The sequence below is a fragment of the Rhinolophus sinicus genome, chromosome 7 (assembly GCF_057876585.1).
Source record: "Rhinolophus sinicus isolate RSI-liver-muscle chromosome 7, RSI-T2T, whole genome shotgun sequence".
NCBI classification, from domain to species: Eukaryota; Metazoa; Chordata; class Mammalia; order Chiroptera; family Rhinolophidae; genus Rhinolophus; species Rhinolophus sinicus.
Window position 1 is genome coordinate 10,083,846 of NC_142507.1, and position 21,674 is coordinate 10,105,519.

Genomic DNA, 21,674 nt, shown 5'->3' on the forward strand with positions numbered 1-21,674 from the left:
TCTTTCCTTCCTATTCTTTTTGCCTATTTTTAGTGGCATTTCAAGTATAACTGAATGTGTCTTTTGGGAGTGAAAGCTACATGTGATTAAGCCGATCATATGGAGAATAGGTGGGGTAGGTTTTAGGGGTACAGCAGTAGTTTTGATATAGTCAGGCTTTCACCAAGTCATGTTATGGTCCAGTCTACAGAATCATAGACCTTATATTTGCAAAGAGTTAGAAGCAATCTGGGCTTAACGTCCCATGCTGTGGAAAATGTATTCTTCACTGTCTTTCCCAGCCAGTTCAGCTTCTACTGGAGATTTTCTAACCAGTTCACTGGCCTGGAAATGCTAAGTCACCAGGAGGACTGCGATTGTGTGACACTGCCACTCAGTTGCCTTGCTCTGTCACAGAGTAGCTCTAACTATTGGGAAGTGCCACTTATTGCCATATCTTCAAGCCTTGGAACCAAAAATACCCCACCTCAAATCCCATTTCTGCCACTTCCTATGACTCTGGGCAAATGCCTATCCCCTCTGGTTTCAGTTTTTTGCATGTGAAACAAGAAGACGGTATCTAACTAGGGAGTGTGTGAGTTGTGTTCTGAGACCAACTTATAGGATGGTTTAAAAGGATGAATCATAACATCTATGAAGAATCTGACACATAGTAGGCACTTTACATGACCTATGCCCTGTGGGTCTACTTTTGATCTTTTGCTAGGCATGTGGTATGTGATTCTATGTTCAGAATCTCAGTGATCATCTGTTCAGGACAGAGTGAAACAGAGCTATTGCTTTCTACATACTGGGCATTGTATGAGTTCTTTTTAAGGAAGGTAAAATTGGATGTGGACCACTGAATGGGAAACTTCCGGTGGCATACCTGCTTCCCTAACTCCATGGCGGTATACTGGTTTATAAAGAGAAGATGATTAGCTTGCTTGGAGGCGTGAAGAAAGAAAGGAAACACAGGCTTATGTCAGAATTGATTAGCATGAACTAAGTCTTCTAACCCAAAACAAGTGGTGGGAAAGTGAAAACTTTAGTTATGCTATGGTTTGGTCTCCATTAAAGCAAGCAGTTGGAGTGATTCCCTTTAGTCTCACTGGTTTTATTTTTCAACTTTGTTACAAACAGTCTAAATAATTAATTTTTTGAAAGGGATTATCTGCTGCAACTATTTATAATGCCTATTTTTAAAAGCCACTCGTTATGCATTTGTGAAAGTTTTGAAGGCCCAGGAGGGTGAATTAGTCCTTTGCCTGGCATTTCTAAGAGATTGGCCATGTTGAGAGAAGAGAAACCTGCGTGTTCTCCATCACCCTTTCCCATTGCAGAATGTGTTTGTGAGAGAAGCCTCCCCAAATGTTCTCTCGTTAGGGCTTTCATTTTGGAAAGCACGTTGTTGATTTTGGGGTAGCCTCTAAAATATCATTGCATTCTTTCTGAAAACCTGTTAATGGGGACGGAGAACTTCCACGAAGTAGGCTAGTCAAATTCTACTGATAGCATCACTCGTAGTTTCTAGGGAAGACAGTAATGCTATCTTTTCACTTAAAAATAACCTAAACCTAGGAGAAATGACAAATGTTCTGAGGTGGTCTGGCTTATCCATTTGGTAGGGGTGCAATAATATCATCATTGCATCAGTCAAGTGAGTTGCTTTGGAGAACCTATAGCATAAATCTAAATGTTTTTATTTTACAGCCCCAAGGGACTTTATCAAAGGTCATACATGTTTCCCACAAACTGACTGCTTTCAGTATTATTTACAAATGGACACATTTCTGCTTCATTTACATTTAGTGTGTTTTGGGTACCAAGTGTACCTTGGATACTGACGAATTGGCAGCCAGACATGGCTGGGTGGTAGTAATGCATCAAATTGAGTACTCTGTGTTTTAGCCATGCTGGGTCACTGAGAAAGTGCATGTGTGTACATGTGTGCACACATGTGTACATGTGTGCACACACGTGCACACATACACCTGATCTTGAGCATCATGAAAACCCAATGGCATTATTTCCCACTTTTTCAAGTTTTTTTATTCTGTTATTTTGACTCCGTTTGGCCAAATGGCTACCAAGGAAACAATTTCACATCCACATTTTGCAAATTTTAAGATGTTATTTATTAATCAGCAATTCAGTAAATGTGTAAGGTAACAATGAATTTAACTACTTTTAGTTTAAAGCAATTCTTTTAAAGGGTAACTTGTCACAATAGATTGTTTCCTTAGGGAGAAAATACTTACCATGTGAATGTTTTTTGAAAAGATTCTATTAGGTTGGTGCACAAGTAATTGCAGTTTAAAAGGTTAAAAATAATTGCAAAAACCTCAATTATTTGTGCACCAACCTAATAGGAATTTTAATCTGAGTTATGTTCAAATACAAAGTGACTGGTTTTGGAAATGATTTTTCTATGTAACGTATTTAAATGTTGCATCTTCTCTACCTTGCCTTTTGAATAACTATTAATTGGGTATATGATACATGTTGTTTATTTTTATAGTTAAAACAGAGCCAATGAGCAGCAGTGAAATAGTTTCAACAACAGCAGACGGGTCTTTAGACAATTTCTCAGGTTCAGGTAAGGAAGAAATATTAGATTTTTTTACATTAATACAAAACATTATTTTCCTAGTTTATTTATCTATACAAATATGTATATGTATGTGTGTACATGCACAGGTATGGTATATATGTGTGTATTATATATAATGCAGCTTGTCTCAGAGTCACATTCTGATGTTTTTATTAAGTATGAAAAAATATTTGCTGAAAATATTGGTATCCTGTAAAGGAGATAAACTCAAAAGGGGCATTGTTCTTTTTCTTCTACTAAATTATCTTTATTATATTAATAACTCCTTCCCTTTTTCTCTCATTTATGTGATTTTCCAATCATGCAGACTTAGGGAGCCAAAATTGAGCTTCTAATACCCCCTACACAGACCTCCCAAGTAACTGTCATATCAATTATAGATCTAAATTAAACAGATTTGTAAAGCAGCATTAAATCCTCAAGTTAGTTTTTAATCTCTTTCATATTAAAAAAGTCTGCCTCCAACACACAAAATATTCGAATGTCACATCTGTGATAATGAAATTACTGATAAAGTGATTGTGATAGTAAATTAACTGTGAGGATGTGATTATAAATTTGTCAAATTATCCAGCTTGGACTGTTTCAATTAAAAATTATTTCTATCAGATGTAACTCTTAAATGTTTAACCATTTTCATATTGTCCGCTGTGTTTATAAAACCTCTCAATGGGAATGCTATACTTAACAAAAATTTGTGATCGATTTAATCTAGCTCTCAAGATCATTTATTTAATGCATACCACAATTAAAAGGAATTATTCATAGATATGTAATGAAATGCAAATGCATAACTTTTATGCTAATGTACCAGATGGAAGCAATAAGGAAATAACAAAGGGTGTTATAGCCATTAGTTCTTTTGTGAAACACGTACAGAATTTGACTTAACGCCAGGCAATGTGCTTTGTGTTATTATGGCTTCAAATATGTATGAGAATGGTCCTGGTTTGGGGCTTAATAAAGTGAAAAACGAGTAGACCCTCACAGTAGTTTGATAATGGCAGAGGGAAGCCCAGGGACACCCAAGAATACCCAGTAAGAACCCAACAAAGATTGGGTTGGGATGGGGTGGTCAGGGAGGGCTTCCTGGAGGAGGTGCCTGCACTCAGCCTTTAAAAATAAGTGGGAATAAAGCACACGTAGAACTGGGGAAGGGGAGCTGGACAGATGGAGTATTCAATGGAAGGAGGCCAAGGCACGGAGACAAGGAACTCGGAGGAACTGTTACTGGTTCACCATTCTCGGTGTGTACTGTATAAGCAGTGAGGGGCATGGTGGAGGGGAGGCAGGAGCTAGAGTCTAAAGAGGCATGAGTGTCTGGACGGTATTTGTGTTTCATCCAGAGCGTGGTGGGAGGCATCAGGGGAAGGGGGTTGCACAGTCAGAGTCACAGACAGACTCATGACCGTGGCAAGGTGGAGGGGAGGCTGGTGAATGGAAGTGGAGACACCAGTCAGAGTTTTTCTTTTTTTTTTTCCACATTAATTTGGGCAAGAAATGCTGCAGACCTGAGATCAGGTACTGACAATGGGTGTGGGAAGGTGACAGATGAAAACATATTTATGAAATAGAATTGATGGTCTTAGTAACCAACCAGCATGGGGAATGCGTGGGCACAGAGAGAAGATCAAAGTGAGGGAACGCAAGGCGACCATGACTGAGAAAGAAAGGTGGTGGCTTCAGTTTGGGGCCTGTGGATTGGGAGGTAGCATCCACCTGAAGCTGCTGGAGACCAGGAAAGATCTGGAATGGAAATTCTGAAAGTGTCCAGAGAGTATAACAGGGTTGAAGACAGAAGTATTTTTCATCGTCCTTCCTGCTACTAAACTAGCCATGTGAGAAGAGAGATTCTGTTTGTCTCGTTCACACTCACAGTCCCAGTGGCCACCATAGAATGGAGCAGGTGGTGATGGTCAGTAAACGTTTGTTAAATAACCAACTGAATTGGTCTGTGCTATTGTGGTTTGAGAGTGTGGAATGGGAAAGAAGGTCCAGGATGTGATCTGGAGCTTGATGGTTGAAGTAAAAGGCCAGCGTTGAGGAGACAGAATGAGAAACCTGTTGGATGCATAACCCAAGATAATGTTGGAACTAGTCAGGGGATACACTCAAGAATGGGCGTCACGAATCTCAGAGAAGGAAGGGCTTTGTGGGAGAGCAGCAAAGCAATGGTTTGGAAAAAGCAACAGTAAGGGTGGGTGTTCAGGTCTTTGTGGTGTCTGGAATCTGAAAGAATGAACAGCCTCTACTTGGGAAAGATACGCAGGAGAGCAAGGGCCTTTGAGAAGGGCTTAGCTGAGGTGGAGGGAGAGTTTGGTGCAGAGACTGAAGCTGTAGAGGATCTTGTCATCCATAGATTGGTTCTCTGTGTTGGACGCAGAGGAAAGGATTGGGTGAGCTGGGGGGTGGGATCAGGAACCTGGGCTGGACATTCTTGTCATGTCCTTTACTTTTTCTTTCTCTCTTTTCTCCTCTCCTTTTCTCCTGCTTTCCTTCCTTCCTTCCTTCCTTCCTTCCTTCCTTCCTTCCTTCCTTCCTTCCTTCCTTCCTTCCTTCCTTCCATAAGGATGCATAAACCATGGCAGGCTGGAGTGGCTGTGAACAGGACTTAGGGTTTATAAGAGAAAGAGGAGGCTGGAGAAAGCAATCTCCAAGCGTTTAACTCCAAGATGATTTTTGTATCCGTGGTCACCACTCCTGTTTCCTTCTCCCTGATGGCTTAAAAATGTACATCCTGACTATCCTGGGTGTGTTAAGGAAAGAGCAAGGATAAAGAAGTAACAGAGGCATTCTGACACTGGTCATAGATATCTCTGCCCCTGTCTTTCAAGGGACCCTAGCATGTCAAAGCGTGAAGGAGGCGGAAGGCTTGCTCTTCCAGGCATCCTGGCGTGGGGAGACAGGAGGAGAAGGGTTGGGTTTTCCAAGGCATGTGGCTGAATTACAAATTGCAAGGGTATTTATTAGGTTTTTAAAAGCGAGGGAGGCGGTGGTCATTTGCTATTTAGCAATGAAAAGCAGTATTTTAATGATTTACACGTTAAAATCAATTGGGGGTTGAAAATAATGTGTTTTCAGGGATCGCAAAATGTCTTTGCCTCCTGCTGTTGCCACTTCCATAAAGCCTAAATGTGTTACTAATTTGTTAAATAAATGCCCTCTGTGATACTGATCATACAAAGTTGATGTCTGGGGGTATTTGGAACCTGGAAATAGAAACAGGAATGCTTCTAGAGGAGGAGATACTTGTGTGCCAAATATGTTTTCTTTAAGGTTTTAAAATTGTTCATAAAAAGACGTAACTTTTTGGGTCTGATTCATTCATTTAACAGTTATGTATTGAATGCCTACTGTATGCCAGGCATTGTTCTAGGCAGAGAGAATAGCAGTGAAAAAGGAGACTAGGTTCCCTGCCTCATGGGCCTTTCATTCTTGTGGGAGAAAGGGGCAGTGACAGGTAAGTGAGCGTTGTTAAGAAATAGTGACCAGTGCTGTGAAGAAAATGAAAGCACATCAAAGAAACTAGTGACGAGTAGGGGGAGGGCTTTTCAGAGGGAAGGCTTCAATGAGGAGAGGGCATCTGAGTACAGATGTTGGTGCAGTGAGGGAAGAAGTTTGGGTTAATCTAAATATAATAGGATCACAGGACTTAGAAATGAGGGAAGGAGTTGGGGCGGTCCTTGTGACATGATCTAATTTATGTTTTTAAGCGATCACCGTTGTGTGGAAAATGCTCTATGGGAGAGGAGTGGGCAGGGGGTAAGGGGAAGCAGGGAGATTAGCCTTTCCCTGGTTCAGAAGAAAGAGCACTGTGTCAGCCCCTGCCCTTCTCAGGAGAGCCACCGAAGCAGGATGAAATGTGCCAGATTCTGTTGGGGGAAAGGAGGGGAGGAGAGAGGGAAGGGCGGGGAGTGGATGGGGGGATTGTCCTAAATGCCATGACTGCCATTCCATTCTCTGGTGGCCACAGCGTTGCTGGTTGGAACACAGTGGTAGACACAGGAAGTAAGACGTTGCCAGATTTAGAATATATTTTTGGAGGGAGAGCTGGCTTGACTTGTGATAAAAGGGTATGAGGGAAAGAGAAGAATCAAAACTTACTTCTAAGCTTTCCACTTAATTGTTCGGCTGAATCATGTGGATGGACATTAATGAGATGGGAGGTGTGGTGGGGGTGGGGGGAGCTGAGAACTTGCTGTTTGAGATTTCTATTGATCTTCTCCGTGGATTCTCAAGCTTGGGACTCATTTATCTTGGTTTCGCCTCGCCCTTCCTACAACAAGATTTGGGGAGCTTCTTCAGCTTACGTGTTAGAAGAGAAAGAATGGAATAGTAATAGGAAATAAACGTGCTAAAACAGATTGGTGTCAGTAGTCCATACATTCCCAAGTCTCGGGCATATGTAACTTGGAGGTGACTGATGGTAAGTTAACCATGTTGCTCACCTTGCTAAATGACCTGGGGACATTCTTTTTGTGTTAGGTTATTCTGGTCCCAGGAAATTAAAATTATTCTGAATTCCTAAGTTATTGTTTAAAAAAATTCAAGGTAAAATTAATCTGAATTCCTAAGTTATTGTTTAAAAAAATTTAGGCAATCCAGGGGGAAAATGCTTGAGATGTACAATGGAAGAGTTTTTAGGCCGCACAGAGATTGCATGGGTTTGGATTCAGAGAAAGCCCCAAAGATATGTCTTATTATATGTTGTTAAATATTGAATAGTTTTAGGTGCACGTAGTTAGGTAAGCAGCCAGAAGACAGTAGGGCAGCATTGCAGGCTTTTATTCACGTTTATTTCGTAAGATACCATTTACTCCAGTTGCCAAAGAGCTGAATCAGGATTATTCTGTATGTGTATAAATAAAATAATTTAACCATTCTTCAAGTCACTGTGATTTTTTAAAAAAATCTTTGTTTGTGACCTAAATCTCACATTCTCACTGAACAAATATTGTTGATTGATTCCTTATCACATGCCAGGCCCTGTCAGGGCTGAGACGAGGCAGAGTAAGAGGTCCTTGGTCCCGGAAGCTCATGGTTAGCAGAGGAAACCAACATAGGCTGCGTGTGCTAGCTATGATGTTGCCTTGCCACTGTTTGTAGCTTTGGAAGAAAGTCCAGAGAACGAAGCCATTATCCTAAAGAGAAAAAATGTTTTAGCCCCAATGGAGAAGTAAGTGGTTGTCAAACAGAGGAAAGAAGAGCACTGTAAGGCAGAAGGTCTGCGGTGAGGAACAGCTGAAACAGACATGAAAATGGGGGGACGTATATGGGGAGTCCTCACATCCAGGGAGGCCCCCTGACGCTGAGCCCAGGGGAGGGCGGAAGCTTGATGCTGTTTGTGTGCTCTGCCAAGGAATTTGGAATTTTTCCTAGGGCCAGTGTGAGCTCAGTCAAGAGATTGCAAGCTGGAGAATGATCATGAAGAAATTTCCATTTAAGTATGAGCACTGTGGTGGCAGTAGTGAGAGCCGAAGGGCGGTGGGTGGAATGCAAGGACGGTAGCTAGTTGGCTGTGGCCTTCGTTCAGGTGAGACCTACTGAGGACCTGGACCGGGAAGGGAGACGGAATGGAGGATGCCGGAAGCTCCACAGGCAATTTCTGCATTTTGGATGGGTGACTTGAGGGGGAAAGAATGAGATGATTTTGAGGTTTCTAGTTTCTGTGTAGGGTGTCAAGAGGTAGTACACTTTGATGAAAAGAGTCAGGCAGCCATGGGTTCAAATACCAGCTCTCCCATTTATTCGCTTGGATGTGTTACTTAATTTCTATCCCCATATGTAAATGGAGGCAAAAAATCTGCATTTAAGCATTTTGCTATCCATTGAGGAGAATTAAAAATACAGACGGAAGGGCAAATTTGGGACAGAGAGTGGGAATCTGGGCATCTGAGAAAAGAAACATTTATTACATAGACATTGTGTTACGTACTTTGTCAATTATTACATCTAGTCTTCCCAACGATCCTACAGGTAGTATTACTGCCATTGTCTTATAGAAAACATATCAAGGCTTAGAGGGATCAAGGAACTTGACCAATACCATGCAGATGACTTAGAACTTGAATCTGAGCTGAAGTTAAATTTTAACTCTAGGACCTGTGCTTACTTGCAGCCTCCCAGATCTTTCTTCATGTATACACACGTACTAGGCACATAATCTGCGCCAAAACTTCGCAGAATTTACCATACCCTGTGTGATAACCCTGATATCTTTTTCTAAGCTATTATTCTATTTGTAAAAAGCATTGCTGGGTGTAGCCTGTTGAGTTTGTGATCTTGTTATGGGATCTGACCCACAATTTGAAAAACACAGGGTCAGAGCTAGAAAACAGTAAAAGGGATTTCTCTGGTTCCCGTCATCAGGCACCAGTGGGTTTTTTTTTCTTGTAGTTTTCATGCTTTAAAACTTATTTTTAACTAAGATTCTGCAGGGAGGATGTTGCTTCTCCAGCATCTCTGTAGGAGGAATCTACTTTGCCCTTGGTCTCGGTTCGGGCTTAGAAAAGGGAAGGAGAAGAGGTTGTAATCACAGATGACCTGGGCAAGGGGTAGTCCCCGGTGGTCAGAGTGTCCCGTCATTAATCCCTCCTTTCTATAAACTGCAGTGTTTAATCCTCTCGTGGCTCCTTGTGTGTCATCTCCCCACGTGTGACAGACAGAACTTGTCTGTGCGTCTGCAGCACCAAACTCAGTGCCTGGAACAGAGCAGGGACTCATCATGTGCCCAAAGGCAGAGGGACACAGCTGAGGTGACCTGCCATCCCTTTAATAAGGACTCTGTCTCTGCCAAACTGACTGTCAGATGGTTGGAGTCTGGCAGCTGGAATGAGCAGTGGCAATCTAGATCTATTGTATTGTCACTGGGTTGGGCCTGTGTGTTTTATCAGGAAAGGGTTATTCATAGGTTTTGTGATTCTGGTTCGACCCCACCACTGTTGTCCCAGCCACAAGCTAGCAAATTAAATTTGAGAAACGTAAATGTACTGATGTGACATCATGAACAATGCGTGGAACTTTGGGTGCATGGAACCTTTTAAGGGGTTTTAATGTAGAATACAGTTAATAAATATTAGAGCCTCTGGAGACAGGGATTATTAGTGAAGAAGAAAATAAACATATTACATTTTGTAACAATTGTACCCAAAGAATATACATCATAGACAGAGGATAGGGAGAGTTTGAGGGGGAAAAATAATAAAATTATATATATATACACTACATATATACATATATATACGAATATATGTATATATATACATGTATATGTATATATGTGTATATGTATGTATTGTATATTTGTGTATATATATAAATATAAATGTGTATAGATATATATGTACAAAAATAGCTCACATTTACAGTAAAAAAAAAGCTGAAAACTACCATTTTAAGGCCTAATGTTAGCAAAAATGGATTTTTGCTTCTTTAGCTCAGCGTGAGCATAAAAGAACATTTGATAGGAGAGTTTAGTGCATTTCTGAGCCATACTGAATTAAGTGTATGTGACTTAAAACAAACAAAATTCTGCTTGAGTGCTTTCATGATCTCTTAAAGAACAACTTTTTGAACAAGAACACTGAAGTTGAGCACGTGTCACTGAAGGCAAAGGAGCACCCACCTCAGCACGAGAAAAAACAGGCGTAGCTTGCAACTTGAGAAATTTAAGATAGTTATAGGAATGCATTTTTACTAAAAAAAAAAAAAAGTTGCTAAATCGGTGCAGGCAGATGAGGGCCTGTCCTATTTCTATTCACCGGAGAGAAGATTAGACCCTGTTTCTTGGTAATACAGTCTCAGGTGTGTGCGCTCCCGTGGAGCAGAAACAATAGGCCAGGTGACCTTTGGGTCCTGCCCAGCCCTGCAATTCAACTCCACTTTTAGCATCTCTCCAGACAGTAGCAGGACTCTGTGTACTCGGCTAGCATGCCACTGTAAAATCCATCACATCATACTGACAGGTACTTAAGAAGATGGCGAGTATGTTTTCTAAGAGTTCATATTAAATTAGAACCACTTAATGAGTTCCTATAGGTTTCTTAATATAGTTCGACTTCCTGTTAGGTCGACTGTATGAAATTCCCATTTCTGCAGGTCATAAAGATCGAATAGCTGCCATTTCATCTTGTCAGCCTGTAGTTCAAACTGTATCTCTGCTGTATACTTAGTTTTGTATTTTGCTTTGATTATTGTGCGTTATTTTTTTCTTTTTTTTCCAGCAATTGGGAGCAGTAGCTTCAGCCCAAGACCAACTCACCAGTTCTCCCCACCACAGATCTATCCTTCCAAGTAAGATGTATTTTCTCTTAATCAGTAGCTTTTCTGAGTAGTCTTTTGCCTTATTTCAAGTCATGCCTTGTGCCAACTTGTTACATCTTAATTTAAACTCAAGTGCGTTTCATAGCGACTTAAATGTTTTTAATGCAAATTTATTCTGGGCCTTATCTAGTAGAGACACTGAAGGCTTTCAGCACTTGGTATCTTCTATTTGAAAATTGTACTTTAAGAGACAGTCTTTTTACTGGAATTTGTGATATGCTTGTGAATCAATGACCTTGCATGTTTCCATCTAATGCATGGGCTTTCATTTTCTGTCATTTCTGACAAATAGCAGAGCATACCCACATATTCTCCCTACCCCTTCCTCACAAACTATGGCTGCATATGGGCAAACACAGTTTACCACAGGAATGCAACAAGCGACAGCGTATGCCACATACCCACAGCCAGGACAGCCGTACGGAATTTCCTCATATGGTGAGTCTGCTACTTTATGGGGCCATTATCTAGTGGGCATACCCCTTATGTGTGAAAGCCTCACAGGAGTGATACTGAAAGATTGTCATCTTGGGCCACTTTAGGAAGCGCTGTCACCTTTTCCGTCCACATTCTTAATGTGATTGTTTCTTAATGAGCATTGTGAGAACTGGTGGCTACTTATCTTGAGGTCAGAGGTGGCAAATAGATTGCATGGTTCATAGGCTCTCTTGCTCTCAGTTTATTCCATTTATATCTCAGCTCTTAATTTGCCATTTGAGCACTTGGCTCTGGAATCCAAAGTATTTTGGTGCATATTTGCGATAAAACTTCTGTGAATAAAGTCTTTTGGGGTAAAGATGCATTTCCTATTTATCAGATGCCTCGCTATGATTAAGAGAGTACAAGCGGAATCCAACAAACCCTAAACTTGAGGGTGGTGGTATTATCAAATTTCAGCATTATCAACCAGTAGGAAAAGCGATCTGCATATCTCGGATTGGGCTGCACTTTAAAGAGGCAAATCAGGAAACATTTAAAGCTCACCTCTGCATTTGTTCTTCCCTCCTGGAGATTAGCTTTATCTGGGTATAATTTAACTCAATTGTTACAGGGTCAATACCTGTTAGCTAAAAATAAGTACAACAAAACCCCAAAGTTTACTTTTAAAGAGATTTAGACTTTCAACATACCTTTTCTTCAAATCAATTGTAATTTTGCACAAGTTACAGCTTGTTTGAGTAGAAAAATACGAATTATTGGCATTTTGTTAAAAAAACAACAACATAAAACCTAATGATAAAGAAAAAAATACATGAACATTTGGAGGAAAAGACTGATAGAATATAAGAATGATATTTTGTGATCTAATTATGTCTCTGCTTCTGTTGTTTTGTAATATTTTCTGTAGTCTATTGAAAGAACCAATGTGTTTTTTGAAGCATGTCATTAATAATTAAAATGTAAATTATTTCATTTAATTTTTTCCTTTACCCCAAACCAAATCAACTATACATAAATTTCTTATAGAATAAATAGAAATCAAAATCTAAATTGTATTATGACTTCACCCTTGATAGTTTTATTTCAACACTGTCAGAACTGAATGTTCAGACCTAGCTAAGTGTTTTTAAACCCGATTTTAAAAACATCCGTAAAATAGACTTTCTACTGTTCTCTTCATTTCCATAACTTTTCGTTAAGGTTTCTCAAAATAATATCAGCAAAATAATAATAGATCGAATTTATATATAATTGACTTGTAAACTATTCTTCTGCTGAAAGAGGGGGCGGAATCTATGATTTGAATGGTGCAGCTTCAATTCCATAGTGTGAGTTAAGGATCCTCCAGTTTATATTCTCAGAATGTATTTGTAGGCTGATGATTTGAAGTTGAAGGCCTTTTGCAGTACAAACAATACTAAAGTTTCAGGAGGGTGAGGTGAGCAGAAGTTCTGAAATTAGAGCTAGGAGAGTGAGGACGGAGATTGTAATGTGACGGGGTAGGTGGTAAGTGTAAGGTTCATTGTAAAGGGCTTTGATCCCGGGGCCTTCCATCCTTATAAATCTTCTGAGAATAATTCTCAAGCCTAAGCATTTTCCGTATCACCTTCTTCCTTCTCTTTTGGGGCCTTGAGTACAAGGAGATGCTCCCCGCGCCCCCACCCCCGCCCCAGTGCTTCTGACCAGACATTCTATTTGTTCTTGGGTCAGTGTATCAAAAAATATGGCAACCTTCTCCCCACTGCTTTCTCATGAAGGGAGAGCACAGAGTTGAGGATTTTTAACTGCTGATTGTCAAGGTCCCAGGAGTCTTAAAAGATTTTCTCTAAGGATTGCTACCCCTGACTTTTTATTAAGACCACGTAAGAAAAGATAGGCAAATCTTTTCGTAGTAAGAACACGAGGTCGGTGGAGAAGAAGAGCTCATACTGTTCTTCACCGGATCTGCTCCAAGTTGGTCAGTGAGATGAGTTTGCCAGCTTGTGGGTAGAAGCCACGGAGACAGGTGTGGCTGTCTCGATGGGTGTTTTCTACCTCCTCCTGCTTTTCCTTACCTCTTCTTATCACAAAGATACCCATCCTGAACCTCCAGGCTAAAGACAGAGGTGGTACAGGTAGAGACTGGAAGCATCTCCTTAGCAAATGGAGAGAGAGGAGGGGGATATCCCTATTGTGACAACATGAAAGATAGGTTCGAGAGCCATCAAATCACCATCCAGGGCAATTGTTTTTCCAGGGACCCCTGATAAGTTTGGGTTATTCCTTGGTGTGGGGTTGCCGATCCAGGGAAAATTACATGTTTTAAAATGTTAAGGCTGTATCAAGGCTTCAGTGTTAAGGCCATTATGAGGTTATTTAGAGACACACCAAGAATTAGAGAAGGCTCTCTCGGCCAAGAGTCAGATTCTTCCACTGCCTTAGGAAAGTTACCTAACTTCATTCTACTGATGAAATTCCCCTAAAATGGAAATAAACAGTGAGACTACTGTGTATTCTAGATCCCAAAGATACTGTTTATCTTAAGCGCAAAGTAAAATTATTTCAAAATGTGAATTTCCTTGGCAGAAATTGTCCTCCCCTCCCTCTGTGAAAATTAAGGACAGTTGTTAACTTTCATGACTGTCTTTACTTAGGATTCAGGGCCGAGCCCTGTACATAATGTTGCCCGACCCAAGTACTAAAATCAGGACATTAACCTGGCACTTGAGGGAGTATTTGGGGGGGGGGGGTCACATATACATTATTTTTATATTGCAATGTGATAAAACGAAAGTATACTTTAGGCTGGCTGCACTTTAAACAATTATATTTGAATAAATAATTGAAACTGCAAGGGACAGAAAGGGAACAATTGGTCAACTGCACTTGTTTATAATTTACTGTGCTGGTCTATAGGATTCAATTCTTAATATTCTGCTTTTTTTGTCCATACTTTCTGAGAGGATCTGAATATGGGAGAAGGTTTTCCCATGGTGTTGCTTAGTTCTGTGCCCGATATTGCTTCCTCTGACTTCAAAATGAGTGTGTACTCAAACTAGCTTTGTGGTAGAAAAAGTACGGAAAAAAGAAACAAAGAAAAAAATGCTGTGAGGCTAGAGATGCTAATTAATCACTTTTTAGAAAAAAAAAGGTTTTGATTCAGACAGTCATCAGCATGGCAAGTTTGGGAATAATTTAGTTCAAGTTCAGGTATGGCCATTTCTTGACTATCGAGGAGATGATCTTAAACTCTTGAAACTAAGTACAGAAATAATGTCACTGGTATTAAATTTTATAGAAAATGGAATGCAGGAAAGCAACAAGAAAGAACAATGTGACTAGGCATTCACATCTGTAATAATCCTGTTTGGTGTTTTGTTTTGTTTTTTAAATCGAAGTCATCGGTCGGGGGTTTCACTCTCAGCACATATCCCCTTGATTATTGAGATAATATTGGGGAGCATCTGTGACTCAACAGTGGGGGGAATGTTTTTGTGTATTGACCAGCTTTTAAAAATGAACAGATAGATAAGCTATCACTAACTGATTTAGGTGCATTGTGGGCAGGCATCAAGACTGAAGGTGGATTGTCACAGTCTCAGCCAGCGGGACAGACAGGATTTCTCAGCTATGGCACCAGCTTCGGTACGCCTCAACCTGGACAAGCGCCGTACAGCTACCAGATGCAAGGTCTGTATCCACACTGACGTTGCTCTTTTCATTAACCCTGTATGTAGGTACTTTCTAAAACTAGAATCTGATGTCTTATGTACGCAGCGGATGATGGTGGAAAGTGGACTGGGCGTAGAGGCAACATGCCTCATACCTGCTTTGGCTCTTCACTTAGCCAGTCTCCAGGCCTAAATTTTCCACAACCCTAACATCAAGGGGTTAGACTGAACGAGCTCAAAGATTCTTTTTACAAAGCTCTAAGATTCCTTGTGAAATCGAAGCTTTCTGCCTTGGCTTCTATTAGTTATAAAAGGAATGAAAGAAACCAAATGTCAAGCTATCACAGGTTGTGGTATGATACGCTGAAAACTTCTCTTGCTCTTGGTGTGGTCAAGTCACAGCTCTAGTAATAGAATATGTGATATGTGTTGACGAAAGGATCGACCAAAGACCAGGAGATGAACTGGACATACACTCAAGACAGCTTCAAGATATTGCTTCCAGGGGCCAGTGCCTGGGTTCTGGTTTTGAAACTGTAGACTACACAAAATGCAAGGACCTATGTGTTTTGCTCAATTGTCGGTCCAGGAAGGATTATGGGGAAACACTGGTCCTGCATCTCGGAGAGTATGAGAAACAGTGGACTTGAGAGTCCTTTTTTTTCTTTCTATCCTCTCAGATTGAAAGCTTACGCAGCAGAAATAGTGCCTAAGAGAGCTAACCGCCTAACTGAGTATAAGTATAGTGTTAGAATAGAGAGAAGACTGGAAGGGAAGGAGGAGAAAGAAAGTTAATTTGGAGGGGGAAAAAAAAACCTTCTTTATTGAAAAAAGAAAGGACATGTATAGCTTCAAATTTAGCAGTGCTTTTGTACCCACAGGTTTCATTGCATCTGGGACTTACCTAGGACTTTTTTGTGTTTTTGTGCGGCCCTTTGCTGAGGGATTCTAAGAACCCGTTTTCTATGACTGAGTTATTATTTCAGATGGGAATTTCTATAATGGCACTTCACTCCATTTTAGATTATTGGATAAAATGTGATTTCCACAAATAAGCCAGATAATATTCTATGACCTTGAAACTTAACTGGCCAATATAATGATGGATAATGATATACTATAGATTCCTTATGGCCAAATTTGGATAAATAATTAGATTCTGTTTAATATGCATTTCTTAAATATTAAATGTGTTATGAAAAACGCTTCACCATTATTAAATGATTTTGTGTGCCCAGTTGTGGGAGTCTATTTTGACCTTTGAGTATCTTTTCAGTACATCTTTTTTTAATATAAAAATTTCTTTAATGTCTAAGATTATTTTTAAAATCCTCCAAATTTTGATATTTTTAATTAATAGCAGTTATTTTTGCTTTCATCAATCTCATCAGGCACTAATACTAAAAGCTCATGAAGTAAAACCTCCGGTACTGGGAAATCTGATTGCTTTCACCTTTGCTGCAAGATTGCTAGAAAATTATTTCTGCTTTATCTCTTTTTGTACATCCAGTGAAAGATTAGAACTTAAGTTTCACCGAGAAAGACAAAATGTTTTTCTTCATAGACAACTATAGAGTTCACCCTGAGGAAGGGAAATCCTTGCTGTTAGTTTTTGACATCTTTCTGCTCCCAAGGTCAGCCTCAGTGTTTCTGGAAGTTTGAGAATGAGGTGAGAGGGGGGTTTTTCTTCACACACCATTGACAAACCTTATGCAAATAAGTTAGCTGAATGGGAGAGTGTGGACTGACAAAAGGTGCCTGGAGACCCCTGGGTCAACGGTGCAAATAGTGGAGATAGTGTTTTCAATGCTGCTCGCCAATCAAAGAGTACTGACAGCAAGAATGAAGCAGGAGTGTGTGCACGCGCGTGTGCACGAGTGTGCATATGTGCATGTAGTAAGGACAAGAAAAGCACTTAGGAGAATCTGCTTCCACCTTTGATTTACTGACCAGTTGCACAGACTATCTGCCCCCTTTGTTATAAGCAACTTTTAGTCTCCTTTAATATAAACAGGCATCTGACTTGCAATCAAGCTTTTAGTTATAATTTTTGAAAAATGCAAGTTCCAGACCGATTGCTGGCATCACCATCCATTTACACCCCCACCCACCCTCCCATCCCCCACAGAAAACAAGAAATTGTGTTCATCGTTTTGAGGCTGAATCATATGAAGAAAATGAAATTTTGTTTAGCAATCTGTTTGAGGTCAGGAAGTGCAAAAGATATTCGCACAAAAAACAACTGAAATTAAGTCGAGTCCCTTCACTGATGAAGCTTCAGCCTTGAAGAAAACCCAGCTTTCCATAATAACTTAGTTCCATTGCTTCTAGAAGGTTGGAAAGTAGTGACCATCTTAACTTGTATTTTCATCTCCACTATCTAGTAGCATGTCTAAAATATACAAATGTTAGAAGTGGAGAGGCCGATGGCACAATGACAGTGAGAAATTAAGATTCATAAGGATTCTAGTTCTCTTCATTTGCAGAAATGAATTTGGCGTAATGAAAATCTCGGTTAGTTTCTTCTCATGGTATGCGCAAAGCAGCCTTCCCTGGTGTTTTTTCATACCAATGGGTGGAGCTGACTGGAGGCATCACGGAATTGCGTGATGAAGGAAGTGTCAGGATTTGCCATGATAAATGGGAGGAGAGACACACACGCACATGCACACGCACGAGACCCAGCGGGCTCTGGAAACGCCACTTCGTTTATTTTCCTTTAGACTGTATCGCTCTCACTTAGAGAAGAAAATAACACAAATGCTAACTCCCTCTTTCTATATAATGTTGTTTGATCTGTTAAAGAGATTGGGGTTCAAACCGATGAAGAGAGACAATAAATGAAGGGCAGAGGTTGTTAGCGGGGCATGGAAGGGCACACAACTCCGCCTCTCTGCACCGCAGTTACTGGGGTTGGATAGGAAGTGGGGGTGATCGAATAATAATCTAATAGGGGACATCACCGTTACTTCCTCTTGTCTGCCTATCCACAGGTTTTCAAGTACAAGCTGAAAGGTGTGTCCCTTTATCAGTCATTTAGAACCTCAAAAGTGCTTCGCAAAATATACTGTTTTTCATTATCTACAGAAATGGTACTTTTCAAAACAGAAAAATGCCAAATTGTCCAGTTTTCAGATCAGAAAGTACATATTAAACCGTTTTATAATGGGCAGTGATTAAGCTTTTGAGATTTGCGTTTTCTGGCATAAAATGACACGATAAAGTTGGAACTGGAGAATAGCTATTGCAACTTGCACTAATGTTTAAAATTCCTCCATCACTGCTTTGCCAGTCTACTTGTATTTATTTAGTTGGTGCCTTTTTTTGCATTCTAGAGTTTGTGTGTGTGTGCGTAAGTTGATTTTTTTTTTTAAAGTAATATTCCATTTCAGTTCTTTTGGGACCGTGTGATAGTTCAAGTGACAAGTGTTGGAAATTGTATGGAAATCTTGGGAAATCTAGTTATAGCAATAATTAATCAATGATCAATGCCAATGTTATTGTCTGCTTGAGCTGTTTTTTAGTTAAAATATATAGAAATGAATCAAGAGAGAGAAATGTAAAGACTTTGCAATTCGTGTTACCTAAGTGAAGCATTCTCTTTAGAATGTAAAAAATTATTACTGGGCTAGGAAGGAAAACTTGGTCATACAAAATCCTTCTTGTAAGAAAGGGGGAAACTTTGGTTTTAAATAGCCCATCTGGCCTTCAGAGGTCTTTCCCTGGGGAGCTGCGCTAACTTCTGCCACAGAGATCGCGCCTGATGATGGACATAGCCCATGGCAAAGAGGCCAGGGAAGGAAAGCAAATGGACTTCTGTGAAAATACACGAGGGACACATAGCATCCTGCTTGCCCAGTAAGTGCTAGATAACGCTCTAAAGCATGGGAAGTACAGACAGGCCCCAGCAGGTTCCAGCATTCTTATGTTGGCTGGGATTCTGGTTTTTAATGTGAGTCCTTGTTCTCTGTGAAGTAGACCTTTGACCTACACGTTACCTTTTTTTTTTTTTTTTGAAGTTTTTTGAAGTTATAGCTGGGCAGTGTTCTCCAGGTTAAACCATACACAAAACTTCGATTTAGCATCTTAAATCATGTTATAAAGCAAGAGACTGGGTTCTTCTTCACTATGAAAAAGGAGCAGAGATTTATTAATGAAAGTTTTGAGGGGTTGGTTTATTTTTAAACTGCAATTGCTTAGCACCTATAGAACTGGGTGGCCCATGGAGTCTTCCAGCAAGACTGTTTCTTGTTTGTTACGGTTGACAAGACCATCACCCTTTCTCTATAGGAACCCCTGCCAGTGACAAGAAGAAAGCAGAATCTTTGTGATACACAATCCCTGGGTGGCGTTACGTAATTTACTTTTTTTTTTTTTTAATTTTATTTTATTAAATTTATTGGGGACATAATTTACTTTTAAAACTATATACTAGCCTAAAAAGACAGTAACGATGAAGAAATCTTTCCGAAGTGAGATAGTTTGATTCTAAATTTATTTACTAAATTACTCTGGTGCTGTTGTCTCTACCCTTTGTGTCCGTGTAACCAAACTTAATACCACTTTTCATAATATTTAATCCTCTTTTAATGTTCCTGACTCTGAACATCTAAAAGGTGGACTTGGGGTGGTAGAGTGGAAACAGTGATCCGGAAGGGGTGGAGATAATGGTCATTCCCCAACCAAGTATCCTTGAACAAGGAAATCACCATTCTCTCTGCGTATTGGAAAATGACAAGGATGTCTGTCTGCCTCCGCTGCCACACATACTGATCTTGAAAATAACCTGAGACAACAGCGGTGGAAATACTGAAATATAAATGTATTATAAAAACCTAGGATGTTATTGCCTTCTGAATTTGAAATCTTTCATATGTAAGCAAGGCTTATATTTTCATTAATATGCCTGTGATATGCCAAGAGCTGAGCTAACAGTAGCCTTTTAGGAGGCCTGTACCTGTACCAAAAACAATGTACTATTAGGGTGCCCATGTGGTACATGGATGTCAACTCCTTGTACCATCTCGGGTCCAGTGGTCCTCTTATCTGAGATCAGTGGGGTTCTTATACACTGTCCAAAATCCATGATGCTTAATCCACTTAAAATTTTATTTGATTTAAAACTCGGCTGGATCCCTTTTCTCCACATCCTCGCCAGCACTTGTTGTTTGTTGATTTGTTGATGATAGCCATTCTGACTGGAGTATGGTGATATCTCATTGTGGTTTTTATTTGTATTTCTCTAATGATTAGTGAGGTTGAACATTTTCTCATATGCCTGTTTGCCATCTGTATGTCCTCTTTAGAAAAATGTCTCTTCATGTCCTCTGCCCATTTTTTAATTGGGTTGTTTTTTTGGTGTTGAGTTGAATGGGTTTTTATAAATGTTGGATATTAACCCCTTATCAGATGTATCATTGACAAATATCTTCTCCCATTCCGTAGGATGCCTTTTTGTTTTCTTTGTTTGGTTTCTTTTGCTGTGAAACCATAGTTTTAGTTTGATATAATCCCATATGTTTATTTTTTCTCTTATTTCCCATGCCCAAGGGGAAATATCAAGTAAAAATATTACTAAGGGTAAGGTTACAAATTTACATCCTATATTTTCTTCTAGGAGTTTTATGGTTTCAGATCTTACGTTTATGTCTTTAATCCATTTTGAATGTATTCTTGTATATGGTATAAGGAGGTGGTCCAGCTTCATTTTTTTTGCATGTGTTTGTCCAGGTTTCCCAGCACCATTTATTGAATAGACTGTCTTTACCCCAGTGTAAATTCTTGTTTCCTTTGTCATAGATTAAACGACCATATAGGCATGGGTTTATTTCTGGGCTCTCTATTCTGTTCCATTGATCTATGTGTCTGTTTTTATGCCAGTACCATGCTGTTTTGATTACTGTAGCTTTGTAGTATGATTTGATGTCAGGTAGCATGATACTTCCTGCTTTGTTCTTATTTCTCAGGATTGCCGTGGCTATTCAGGGTCTTTCATGGTTCCATATAAATTTTAGGATTATATGTTCTATTTCTGTGAAAACATGTCCTTGGTAGTTTGATAGGAATTGCATTGAATCTATATATTGCCTTAGGCAGTATAGACATTTTAACTATATTCTTCCTATCCATGAGCATGGTATGTGTTTCTATTTATTTGTATCTTCTTTAATTTCTCTTTTCATTGTCTTATAATTTTCTGAGTACAGGTCTTTTACTTCTTTGGTTAAATTTATTCCTAAGTGTTTTATAATTTTTGAAGCAATTGTAAATGGGACTGTTTTATTAATTTCTCCTTCTGAGAGTTTATTATTGGTGTATACAATTGCAACTCATTTCTGAATATTAATGTTGTATCCTGCTACTTTACTAAATTCATTTATGAGTTCTAATGGTTTTTTTTGTGTGTGTGTTTTTTTTTTTTTTAATTAGTTTCAGGTGCACAAGACAAAGCAAAACTTAGACATTTATCATTTATATCCCTCACACTGTGTGAACCCCCCTTCTAATGGTTTTTTGATGGAGTCTTTGGGGTTCTCTCTATATAGAATCATGTCATTTGCATATAATGACAATTTTACTTCCTCCTTACCAACTTGGATGCCTTTTATTTCTTGTCTGGTTGCTGTGGCTAGAGCTTCCAGGATTATGCTGAATAGAAGTGGAGAAAG

At 39.6% G+C, this 21,674-nt stretch overlaps 1 protein-coding gene across 17 annotated transcripts in view; it reads left to right on the forward strand.

Moving 5' to 3' along the window:
- EYA1 (EYA transcriptional coactivator and phosphatase 1) overlaps positions 1–21,674 on the forward strand; it is a 294,427-nt gene that overhangs the window by 168,777 nt on the left and 103,976 nt on the right. For 5 of the 17 annotated variants that reach the window (XM_019726011.3, XM_074318735.2, XM_074318729.2 and 2 more), the window contains 4 exons: positions 2,501–2,578; positions 10,816–10,885; positions 11,208–11,353; positions 14,888–15,025. In XM_019726011.3, the coding sequence (XP_019581570.1) occupies positions 2,501–2,578; positions 10,816–10,885; positions 11,208–11,353; positions 14,888–15,025 (432 nt within the window). Of the gene's footprint in view, positions 1–2,500; positions 2,579–10,815; positions 10,886–11,207; positions 11,354–14,887; positions 15,026–21,674 lie in introns of those variants that run through there. The other 12 variants (XM_074318728.2, XM_074318737.2, XM_074318733.2 and 9 more) reach the window with 7 other exon arrangements.